Here is a 12969-nt window from a genome sequence, read left to right on the forward strand (position 1 = left end):
CTAACCCAGACTTAAGTAACCCTCTACCTCTCTCCTCCTTCCACATGGCCTAGACCCTCTAGTCCAGGAGTGTCCAGTCTTTTGACTCCTCTGTGACACATTGGAAGAAGAATTATCTTGGGCCTCACGTAATATACACTAACACTAATAATAGCTAATGAGCTTTAAAAAAAATAGCAAAAAAATCTCATAACTTTTTTTTTTGAGACAGAGTCTCACTTTATCACCGAAGCTGAAGTGCAATGGCATGATCTTGACTCACTGTAACCTCCACCTCCCAGGTTCAAGCGATTCTTGTGTCTTCAGCCTCCTAAGTAGCTGGGACTACAGGCATGTGCCACCACACCAGCTAATTTTTGTGTTTTTAGTAGAGACGGGGTTTCACCATGTTGACCAGGCTGCTCTCAAACTCCAGACCTCGTTGTGATCCACCCATCTTGGCCTCCCAAAGGGCAGGGATTACAGACATGAGCCACTGCGCCTGACCTCATAATGTTTTAAGAAAGTTTACAAGTTTGTGTTGGATCACATTCAAAGCTGTACTGGGCTGCATGTGGCCCACAGGCCTCAGGTTGGATAAGCTTGCTCTAGTCCCTGTGCTTGTCTGAGTCCCACAGGCATTTGGACTTAATGCTTCTCATATGCAGAGTGGTTTATAATCACTCAGTAAGCTTTCCATTTTATTAGCATGGCTCAGGATTACAGTTTCTGGTTTCAGTGACCTTAAAGTTTGTTTCTGTTTCCATTTTCTTTGTCGTCTTTGTACTGTTTTTGAGAGAAGAGGCACAGAAATTATTTGAAACCAGAAGTTGTTCACCATTCACTCTTCAGCCTACTACAGTCTGTCTTTTGTACCAAAAGTGTTCTTATAAACACCTTGTTTATCAAACACCCCCATTTGCGACATCCAGTGGTTAGTTCTATGTTACTTATCAGCTGCATTAGATATAGCTGACGATCCCTATCTTAAAACACTTATCAGCTTCAGTGATACTAAACTCCTGTATTTTCCTTCTCTTCACTGGCAGCCCCTTCTTCGATTTCCTTACTGCATTTCCTCCTCTGTCCATCCACAGAATATTTGTGCACTCCTGGGTTTGATCCTTAGCCCTGTTCTGTCTTCTGCTGTGTCTCCCGTACCCCATGTTATCTCTTCTAGTCCTGTTGCTGTAAATGCCTTATATCCAGTGACTGAAATCCTTATCTCCACCTTTTCCTTGAGTTCTGGAATTACATAGCCACCTGCCCATTCAGTAGCCCGCCAAAATATCTAATAGACACTCCCAAGCTCGGGCTGTGCAGCATCTGCCCTTTCTCTGCCTGAAATGTTCCTTCCCCATTTCGTCAAGTCACAGGCACCGCATCATCCTTAAGATCTTCGTTCAAGTATCACTTTCTCCAAGGGCTCCCCTGACGTCCCCTACCACCCCTCAGAGAAGGTTTGTGCTCCAGGTCACTTTATTTCCTTCCCAGAACTTGCCAGAATTAGTTGTATGTGTTGACTTGATTACTGCCTGTTCTTCACATCACATGGACTGCTATAAGCTCTGTGAGAGTGGGGCCTTGCTTATCTTGTTCTCTGCTGTATTCTGAGTTCCCAGAATATGGTATGTAGCAGAGTCTCAAAGAATTCTTGCCTGATTCATTAATTTAAATTTTATTATTAAAACATTGAAGTATACTCTTCTCGTACTAAAAAGTTGTCAAATATGTTCAATTTGATCTTCTAGTCCCAAGAATCATATTCACATCGATTTTTTTTTTTAACAAAGGAATAGCCATAGTCATTTTAGCTAGAAAATCATAGGAAGTCTTGAGACTTCTGTAACCATACATTATAAATGACCTTCAAGATAAAGAATAGGTTGGTTTATAAATGGAATGGTTCATTGCTAACTAATATTGGTGAGGATTTTAAATATCTAGAAAAAATCAGTACTTGAAAAACTGATTAAAACACTATGTAAATAAAAACCAAGATTTTAGATTGTGTTTATTCTCTGATAAATTTGTCACATGACTGGGTCAGCTGAGACATTTCAATTATTTTCTGTTGGTGTCTCTGTGATGGCCATCTGCCAGCAAAAGTAACCACAAAGTCAGTATAGTGTGAAAGTGTTTCAATAATCAGATCTTTTACAGCTTTTAAAAAATGAAGACAGTATCCTGACCATCTTTTACCAGAACTTTGTATACTAAATCATTAAAATTTTGCTAGCTCTTTTAATTCAATAAAAAACAATTTTGTTTTACTGAGTAAATTCAGTTTTGTGTTGATTTGTACTGCTTAGTATTCTGCAGTGTGGAAGAGGATTTTGCTGATCGCCTAACACTGCTATGACTAAGAAAAATACCATGTACAGCGTTTGGAGGCTGCTGATTTTTGTGTCATGTATGTATATTTTTAATGATGTTACATTCAGACGATCACACTGGATTTTTTTTCTCTTAGATTTCAGGTCTGTGCTACGACAGCAAAATGTTCCAGGTGCATCAGGTGCTCTGCATCCCCAGCTGGATGGCAAAATTCTTTTCTTGGACACTTGAACCCATCTTCTCTTCTTCAGAACCCACCAGCGAAGCCAGAATTGGGATGGGAGCCACGCTGGACATCCAGAGACAGCAGAGGATGGAGCTGCTGGATCGGCAGCTGATGTTCTCTCAGTTTGCACAAGGGAGGCGACAGAGACAGCAGCAGGTAAAAGTGCTAATAATTACTAAAAACTTAGAAATTTTTCAGTGGCCCAAGCAAATCTTTCCTCTGTGATTGCATGTGAGATAGAGACTACATTTTATTCCAGTGCCTTGCAAGTAGATTTTGATGTTTCCGAATAGAATGTAGATCTCTGTTAGTGGCTAGTCTTAGTTTTTTTAAAAGGTTAAAAAAAAAATAAATTGCAGCTGAAAGATTGGTCAAACTGAATATTCCTGTTCCAGCTATATAAGATAAGCATTACTTCTTAGAGAAACACCAACCTAGTTAACAAGCTGTACTATTTATCTGTTTTCATAATCTTGTAAAAGCCACAGTGTCTTCCTGTTAAAATGCTAATCATATGCTATGGAGTGAAGAACAAATGTAAAACTTCTTGATTTTCCTTAGTTGAGATGAAGAGAATATGTAGGTAAGCGGATTTTCAATGGAACAACCAAGAAGTAGATAAAAATAATGCTGTGTTTTCTGAACCTTGCTATGAATAATCAGGAACTATTGCACATTTATCTACAAATACTGCTGCATCCAAACAATCTGATACTACACTTGTCTACCACAGGCTGCGAGGGAAGGAGGGTTCCTGCACGTCAGGCTAAAACCTCAGGCCTGATCTTTCTTGGACACTTCTGTGAGTCAGCTCACAGGGCTCCCCATTTCTCGCCTCCACCTTCTTTGCCGCTGGGGTAGTTGTAAACCATACAATTATCTCTGCCATCTCTCTGTCTACCACTAGCATTGGATGCAACAGGTAGGCCTTCAGATCTCACAGTGGTTTGGAGAAGTGAAATCAGGTTTGAGGTAATTAGAGTCACCTTGGAGATGCAGATCCCAGAGTTTATATCAGGGTGGGAAAAAGGGGGCACCTTATCAGGGGCAGAGTCTACAAGAGAAAGAGAGAAGCAAAAGTTGTTTCTTAAAGATGTGCTTGAATTTGAATGACTCTGGAACATGCCATAAAGATGCCCATGGTATATTTAAAGCTGGATAATGGACATCTCTGTCTTGGAAATATGGAAGCTACATATGTAGGTGATTGAGTAACCTCTGTATGGATGAGAGCTGAAAGCAAAGAACTAATGAGTTCTGTAAGAGAAGAACTACATCCAAGAAGAACACAGGCTACAGACGAAGCCTTGTGTTTAGCAGGAGGTAGATCCTGCAAAGAAACTCAAAGGTATGAGAACTCAGAATGATCCAGGTCAGAAAACCTGAGCAGTGGTTGAGTATAGAGGTAGAGGCACAGAGCTTATGAGGGAGAGAGAGAAGTAGGGGATGCTTCTGATGTTTCTGGCTTAGGTAATCTTAGATAGATGACTGATGGTTCCAATTCACCAGTATCAGAAGAGCAGATTTGGGGGAAATATGTTGTCTGAGGGACCTTTGAAATACCTGGGAGGAGATTCTCCATTGGAGAACTTTGAATTTGTGTTCATGAGCAAACCAGAGAAGTTGTGTTTCTCCGACTGGCCTCCTCAGGAAGATTTTTATACATGGAGTTTATGAGAGAACACTGTCAGCATCAGTGTCTATGGGGACGGGCTGGCGAAGGCAGCAAGATGGGACAGAGGGAGCAGCTGCAGTTCGAACAAAAGCCTCACTGGTCTTACAGAGCACAGTGGAGCTGAAAGAGCCCTTCTGAGTTATCCCAAAATGGGGACTGGTCCTATTGGATAAGCCCCACACATGTGACCTCATTTAACCTTAATTACCTTTAAATACAGTCCCCACCTTTAAATACAGTCACATTGTAGGGTTAGGGCTTCAGTGTATGAATTTAGGGCAGAGGAAAGGAAAGGGGTGGGGGACAATGTGTTCTATAACGCTGCTCCCCTCAGATTGGAAAGGGCTCAGTACTGTCTGTTGGTGCTGAGTGACTGCTCTGCTTGCAGACATGGGTTATCAGGTGCACGGAGTCTCTGTGGATGCCAGGTTGGATGCTCCACAGTGGCAGGAGATAGGTCAGCCTAGACGAGGGGAACCCACACACACCCCCATGCCACCATCACGGCCATCTGTTCATGTGCTAGCACTGGGGTATCTGGTAATGAAGCCACAGTCATTCTGCCCATCTTCCATTTGGTGCCTTTTCTGTAGTGGATGCCCATGGTGGGCACTACCTGCAAAACACCTGATGCTGTTCCTTTAGCTGAATCTTCCTCGTTCCCTCCCTTCCAGTCCCCTGACCAGCCGACCAGGTCATCTTCCCTGCCCAGCAGATCCACATGTATGACTGCCTTAGGCCACTTCTCTTTCCATACAGAGTTGATATCTGAATGTGCTGCCCAGGCTCTGCCCTTAGGGGGTTCCCCTGATTGCTGTCTTTCAAGATCCGAGCCATCATGCAGCCGTTTCCTTCAGCTGCCACTCCTGTCCTAAGCCGGCCTGTCCATGAGTCACATTTGGCTATTTTCCCTTTGGCACTTGGTCATGGGGGTCCCACCTGCTGTGGCACTTGGTGTTTGCTGGGAAGAGGCTGTGGTGCAGCAGAGATGGCTGCCAGGGTGGTCTGACTTGCCTGCTTCTGCGGCCGCACTCATGCTGATCCCAGATGCCCTTGTCCATCTGAATATGGGTTTCTGTCAGCCCACCTGGCCTGGTAACTTGGCGGGTTTCCACTACTGACCACATGCTCACTTTATGCTCTACAGACAGGCACTTCGTGGTGCAGCAGCAGTTTATGCATGTGAGATTCTTGGCTGTGTGTGCACGCCCTCACTCCAGGACCCCACGAATCCACATCATGGTTCTCCTTTTCTTGCCATAAGCTTCGCACAGTGTCTTTCCCCACCCCAGATACTTGGAACATCACAGGATCTGCCAAGTTGTACCCAGGCCTCAGAGAATAAGACAGACCCCAAACCTCTGCCCTGCTGGAGCATGTATTTCCACTAGGCACCTGTGAAACAGGTCTTTAAGGCCTTTGAACAGGCCTTTAAGGCTGTTCCCACTGCTGTGAGACTCCTCCACTTTCAGAGAATGGTCTCCCACAACAGGTCTGAAGTCCAGAGCAGGACACCAGTCCCTGGGCTCTTGCTGGACTTTTTCGTTGAATGGTCTGCTGGGCAGCACAGACCAAACTCTTGATTTATTCCTGAGCTTACTAAGTTCTCTTCTAGTGTCTACACATGTGTACACCCAAATCTCGGCACTTAGCCTCCTGCTGAACTTCACCAAACTGTGTCTCAATTTTACTCACATGAGTAAAATCACCATGTAGAGGACTCTTTTGTTAAACCACCGCTAGAAATTATCCACTGTGTTTGTTTGCATGCACGAGTACTGTACATGGTGCAGTTGTATTGGAATGTAATACCAGGGGAAAAGTTTGTTTTCACTTACTTTCCAACAAATAAGTACTTAGTGCTTATTATATGCGAGGCCCAGGGCTGGACATTGTGGACCCAGAGGTGAGAAAGATAGCCCCCAGTCCTTTTTCTTACAGAGCTTAGGTCCTGTCTCTTTTGCAGAATTATCATGTTTCACTCTTTATCAGTAAGAAGACCGCCACCATTTATTGTGCCAGCGATATAGCAAGTACTCAGTATACGTTATCTTGTTTATGCCCAGCCTGCTCCTAGAGAGATGCAGGTTTTCCCTCATGACCCTGGAGGCTCAGGGAAGTGCTTGCTTGTCCATGGGCATGCAGCTGTTGATGGGGATCTGGGAGTGGGACCAGCTGTGTCTGACTCCGAGGTCTCTGTTTCTGATCCCTCACTCATATACCTCCCAACATGAGAGCTTCTTGGTGATTTTTTTTTCCCCCTTTTCACTTTAGCTGGCAGGAAACTCAGTACCAGGCTTCAGGTTTAATTAGGTTTCTAACCCAAAGTTAGAGCTCTTGGCTTCCATCTTCTATGTGTTTCAGATATATGTTTTTGTTGTTTGCTCCTGTATCTTTTATTGTAGGCAATCTCATACTGTGTTACTGCATTTAAAATACGGCTGTTATTTGTTTTAAAACTGTTGATTTTCAGATGCTTTTCATAGAATCTAGAGTTTATTTAGTCAGAAAGTCATTGTTTTCAGTTACTAACTGCTGTATGTTACACGTTATCATTTCAGGTATTCCAAAATAACACTCAAGTTTTGTTTCAGTGTGTTCCTTTAAATTTCTCATGCCTGCTTATGCCATAGTCCATCTTGCCATCTGGCAGGTGCTCACTGCCACCCCTGCCACGTGCTTCTCATGAGGCCCTGGGGACACAGCTGGACTGCTTGGGAAGCTCTCTGACCAATACTGGTGGCTTCTATATGGGCGCAAAAGAGGTGAAGAACATGTCCTTTCCCTGTGTAAGTTTGTGGTCAACTTCAGGGAGCTCAGGTGGTTGTACTTGAAATAGGTGAACATCTAAGAACAATGAAATATTTACTAAAGCACCCATGGCAGTGAAAATCTCAGGAGAGAGCCCCTGGTGTGGCCTGATGCTGCCAAGAAAGATTTCAGGAAGTAGAAGGATGGGTGGGATTTGGATAGGTGGAGAGGGTAAGGCACATCATTCCAGAGGAGAAGACCATCAAGAGTGAGGCATGGAGGTACTAATGAGACCCTAAAAGGGAAAGGCCTCCAGGAGTCCTGTGATTGAGATGTTGGCACATGTGTAGTGAGAAATGGGAAATTAGATAGTAACTGATAATGGAAGGAGGTGGTTTAAGCCTGACAGTAGATTTTGGCTTGGACATTGGCTGTGAAAAATGGTTTATTCAGTAACAAAGATAGGACAGTTATCTCGGAAAATGTCATTTTATTGTACTGTGTAAAATGGACAGGGGAAAGGAGAAACCACAGAGGAGGAGACAAATAGGAGGTTTCTAAAACTCACCTCTCAGAGGAGTGCCTTGGCTGGGCTGATGCTGCTCTCTGGATTGAGCTCTCCTTCCTCTGTTCGCTCCCTAAATAGGTTGTTTCCCAAGACTTGGTTCTCCACCTGCTGAGCTTTTCATGCTGGACAGCCAGGGGGACCCACCCAGTCCCTGTCCTCACCGCTTTATTGAGCTCATGGCTCCCATGAGCTCCCACGAGTCCCTCAAGATCTAGAGAGTGAACCTCCCTCTCTCCTGGGCTCCAGATGGAAATAATATCCTACTGCCTACAGGGCTTCTCCACTTCAGTGTCCCACCAGCTCTTGACATGTACGGTTTCTTTCTTTTTTTTTTTTTTCTTGAGACAGTCTCGCTCTGTTGCCCAGGCTGGAATGCAGTGGCACAATCTTGGCTCACTGCAACCTCTGCCTCCCTGGTTCAAGCAATTCTCCTGCCTCAGCCTCCCAGGCACTCGCCATCACGTCCGGCTAATATTTTTATTTTTAGTACAGGGTTTCACCATGTACCAGGCTGGTCTGTAACTCCTGACCTCGTGATCCACCCGCCTCAGCCTCCCAAAGTGCTGGAATTACAGGTGTGAACCACCATGCCCTGCCAATGTGTACTGTTTCTTTGCTAAATTCATTTCCCTTTCTCACTCCCTACCTGATGAAAAGCACCATTGTTTACCAGAAGATCCAAATCTGGGATTTTATCCCAGACTTTCCCACTTATGCATCCGTGTCCTTCCTGCCCTCTCTGCCAGTTCAGCCCTGAAGAGTCACCCTCCTTGATGTAAGTCCGTCATTCATCTCCAGTGCTGTAGTTGAGACCATAGCGCCATTTGCCTGGATTTCTTTAGTAGTCTCTTCTCCCCAATCTCCATCACTGACTGCCTCCCCAGTGATCTCTGTGAAAACACAAATCTGATTGTTTCATTCCAGCTATCATCCTTCAGGGCCTCTCCATAGTTTTCAGAGTGGTTCCAGCACAAGGCTCCTGCCTGTTCTGTGGCTGCATCTCCTTTCTGCTGCCATGTGCAAGCCCATAGACCAGCCATGCTGCACTGGCTTACTCTCAGTTCACCACTGCTCATGTTGTTTCACGCAGTCTTGCCTTCACATCTTCCCTTTTCTCTGCCCAGGATGAACTTCTGTACCAACCCTTTCCCCCCCACCCTCCCACATACACATCTTCACATGCCTAGCCCTATTCACTCGGCATTCCTGACAAATATCACCTCCTCTAGGAAGCCCTCCCCAGCTTCCTGGTGGGCTTCCGGAGTTCTCTCTGCCCCTGTAGCCACTGCGTGTCTCCCATGGCACCTGCTAACCCAGTGCTCACTGCTGATTTACTGCTGTCTTCACCAGTGTATCTCAGAATGGAGCAGACTTGATTTCTCTGTATCTCCAGTGTGTGAATAATCCCCGGCACCTATTGGGAACTGAATAGTGGGGAATTAAAGAGCAAATATGAGCGTAGTAAATAGATACAAAAAGACTAGGTAAGCCGAATACAGATGAATAATCAGAGCTGGAAACATTTACAGAGGCCAGGCACACTGGCTGATGCCTATAATCCCAGCACTTTGGGAAGCCCAGGTGGGCCGATTGTTGAGCCCAGGAGTTTGAGGCCAGCCTGGGCCACATAGTGAGACCAGGTACTATTTAAAAAAAAAAAAAAAAAAGATCTACAGATACTCTGAGAGAACAATGGAAAGCAAGACTCATGTTTAGAGAGTACAAAGAGGAGAAAAAAGAACCCCATGGACCAAGGAGAAAACTCAGGGAGGCTACAGAGTAGAATGTTTCAGGAAGAGTAGGTGTTCAGTAGCAGATTCAGATGCTACTACCCCCACCTTCCAAAAAAAGCCAAGTAAAGATGATGACTAGAAGAACAACACTGGATTCAGCAGAATGAGTTCACTTTTGAAAGGGGTTTCAGTGGAGAGATGGGGATGACAAGCGCTGCATGAGCTGGAAGTGGGGGAAGGTCAATATCACTCTGTTCTGACTGGCTGGTCTCATTCTGGGACATCACTGTAGTCATGCTGGTACCCAGTCAAGTGTCAATATGATCTCATCCTACCGAAGCATTTTTAGTCCACTGTATGGCATATTCCCATTCCACAGCTCTGAAGAACAGTGACCAGGGTGATGGCTCTGCAGACCTCACTTCAGCTGGGACATGAGACCCAGGTGCTGACGGACAGGGTGCAGTGTTCCCACGTTCATCATCAAGCACAGGCATGTGATAAAGTCATCAAGTGTGCTTTGACCTCTTACAGACCTTTCTGGACATTTCCTACCAGCACTGACTATCCAAAGGCCTTTAGAGGCTCATCTTATGGGCCTACAGCAGTGAAGATGGAATGGGCTGCAGAGTGTGACTGCAGACTGTGACGCCCACTTATCATCTCACTCTGCATCCACAGATGTCCCATTCTTTTGTAAACTCGTTGGGACACCGTGCTGGGCACACATGAGCTGCTCTCAGTTGCTCGTTTCCCGCTGACTCACCCTTCTCTGCCATCAGAGCTGCTGGCTCCAAAGCAGGTGGTGTCTCAGAGTCATTTTGCTACTTACAGCTGTGATCGTCTTTCCACTGCCAACGCCATTATATAACTTCTCATGGGTTTGTGTTTTATTCATTCCCCGTAGAATAGGAGCTCTCGGAGGGCTAGAGCTGTTTTACTACTTCTTTGTCTTTTGGCTCTAATGCAGTGCCAAGGGATTAAGTAAGACAGTGCCTGCGCCTTCAAGAGGTTTGCAACCAGCAAGGGGGAGACATGAGGCTCCGCTAGGCACTAGGGTTCTGTGGGAGTCTGTGCAAAGAGGAGAAAAAGGAACCCTGAGGCCTAAATGGTGGATGTGGCCAGTTCTCCCTAAGGGAGGCAGTGAAGGTAATCTTGAGGCCAGTGGGAGCCAGGTGTTTCAGTCACAGGGGACCTTATGAAAAAAATGCACAGCGGCTCAAAACAGCCGTGGGGACTGCAAGGAATTGCATTCACCTGCGATTGAGGTTGCCATAAGAAAGAGGCAATGAAGGACATGGCTCGGAAGACAGCAGAGGCCAGGAAAGGGGTCTTCTACCAAACTAAGAATTGCTGTTGTTTTCATCCTGCCAGAAGTGGTGGGTCAGTGAGGCCTTTTCAACAGAATAAGTTAGATTTGTTTTTAAGAAAGCTTACTTTAGTCATAATATGAACATTGTTTAAAGAGATGGCACTAGGCTGGGCACAGTGGCTCATACATGTAATCCCAGCGCTATGAGAGGCTAAGGCAGGAGGATAGCATGAGCCTAGGGATATGAGACCAACCTAGGCAATGTAGTGAGACCTCTTCTCTACAAAAAAAATTAAAAACCAGCTGGGCATCGTGGCAAGAACCTATAGTCCCAGCTACTCAGGAGACTGAGATGGGACGATCACTTGATCCCTGGAGTTCAAGGTGCAATCATGGCTCAAAAAAAGAAACAGTGACACTAGAGGAAAAAGACCAGGTGGAAGATGGTGACGAAGAGCACACAGTGCTCAAGATATTGGTGATGATGAGCCAGAGTGTGCCCAGCTCATCACCTTGAAGGACCAGGGCAGGCTTTATAGAGCCTCTGTGTTCAATTACTGGAGTCTCCTATAGTAATGAGCATTCAAATGGTGGCTGTGTGACCTCAGTCTCCACAGCTTCATAGTATGTGTCTCCCTCCCTTCACTGGCCATAGCAAAGAAGCTCTGTGTGCTGTGATAAGAAAGAGATATCTGTTCTCTACCCCTGGCCCCTGGCATACAGCACCTAAAGCCCTTGGAATCTCTACAGTGAGAAGTGTCTTTTCACATGGATGACTAATGTTCGGGCACTCCTGGATAGCCTTTGATGGGGGGGCTGGTTACCAGGGGATCCAATAAGTGATTAGACGGTTGAGACTTTCAGCCCCACCCCAGCCTCTGTGATTAGGGAGAGGGGTTGAGTTGATCACCAATGGCCAGTGATAAAATCAGTTTTATCTACATAATGCAGTTTCCATAAAACCCCCAAAGCACAGCGTTTAGGGAACTTCCAGATTGCTGCATATGTACTGGAGCAGGGTACAGAGGGTGCTAGAGAGGGGCACAGACGGTGCCTCATGCCTTGACCTGTGCATCTCTGGCATCTGGCTTTTCTTCTGTATCCCTTGTAATATCCTTTCTAATCAATGGGTAGACGTCAGTGTAGTGTTGCCCTGAGTTCTGTGAGCCATCTAGCAAATTAGTTGAACCTGAGGAGTAGGCTATGGGAACCTTCATTTATCACACGTTGGTTAGAACCACAAGTCAGGGCTGGCAGTTGCCATCTGAAGTAGGGCAGCAGTCTTGTGTGACTGGGCCCTTAACCTGTGGGATCTGAGGCTATCTCCTGATAGATAGTATGGGGATTGAGTTAAGCTATAGGACACCCTGCTGGTGTCCACTGGAGAACTGCTTGGAGTACGGGGCAACCCCCCAGCACATCTCTTTTCAGAAGTGTTGTGTTGAGTGATGTGTGAGTGTAGAGAGAAAGAAACAGTGCTGTTTTTCTTCAGAACCATGCTCACCATAGAAAGCACCGTAACATAATGAAAAGAACAGGAATGGGCAGTTAGGGACTTAATCCTGGGTTGACAGAGACATCTGTACACAGTCTGTAGAATACTGTTGTCATTGGGGATAAAAAAAAAATTACACAAAATTACTTTAGCTACCAGAGGCTCTAACAGATACTTGTTACTTGTTATTATCATAGTATTGGGCATCTTTTTTTGTGGATCTCAGGAAGTTTGAGAGATAGTCTGATTTAGAAGCTAACCTTGATAGTTATTACTCTTAAAAGCTTGTAACCTCTAGAGCAACCGTCAGCAGGTTATGGCCTGTGGGCCAAGCTACCTGTTTTTGTACAGTCTGAAGCTAGGAACAGTTTTTACATTTTAAATGGTTATATAAATAACTACATAGTATCCTTGATCTCTTGCCTCTTTGTCTTCCAAACCTAAAATGTTTACTGTCTGGCCCTTTACAGAAAAATTTTTACCAGCCCCTGCCCTAGAAGATTAGGTAGCCAGCAACTTTCAAAGTAACCTTCTACCTGGAAATGTGAATGTTCTCTTAGTTCTGGTCATCTGTTGTCTGTGGGAACCAGTCATCTCTCTTTTGCCTGATGATGAGAATGCTGTTACGTACCACAACACAAACTTGGGGTTAAAGGTTTCCATAAGGTATTTCTGTAAAGTTTCCATCTATTTTAGAAGGAGAACTAAGATAAAGCCCACTGTGGGTGAATCCTGCTTGGTACAAGCCAAGTGGGACATTTGGCAGCAAAGCCCTGGAGTCCTCGGTGCCCATCTTTTTATTGCTTCCTCATCTCATTGGGCTGCCCCGTTCCTGGTTGATTATCACCTCCATGTGTTTCGCCTGCAAGGAAAGAAGCTACCCACACAGAACG

General features: G+C 45.2%; 1 protein-coding gene across 1 annotated transcript in view; it reads left to right on the forward strand.

Annotated features, from left to right (window-relative positions):
- UBAC2 (UBA domain containing 2) overlaps positions 1-12969 on the forward strand; it is a 180891-nt gene that overhangs the window by 133756 nt on the left and 34166 nt on the right. The window contains exon 7 of the mRNA XM_032277577.1: positions 2453-2698. Coding sequence (XP_032133468.1) covers positions 2453-2698 — 246 coding nt within the window. The remainder of the gene's footprint in view (positions 1-2452; positions 2699-12969) is intronic.

Source organism: Sapajus apella, unplaced genomic scaffold, assembly GCF_009761245.1.
Source record: "Sapajus apella isolate SASKATOON/1434 unplaced genomic scaffold, GSC_monkey_1.0 scaffold9, whole genome shotgun sequence".
Classification (NCBI taxonomy): Eukaryota; Metazoa; Chordata; class Mammalia; order Primates; family Cebidae; genus Sapajus; species Sapajus apella.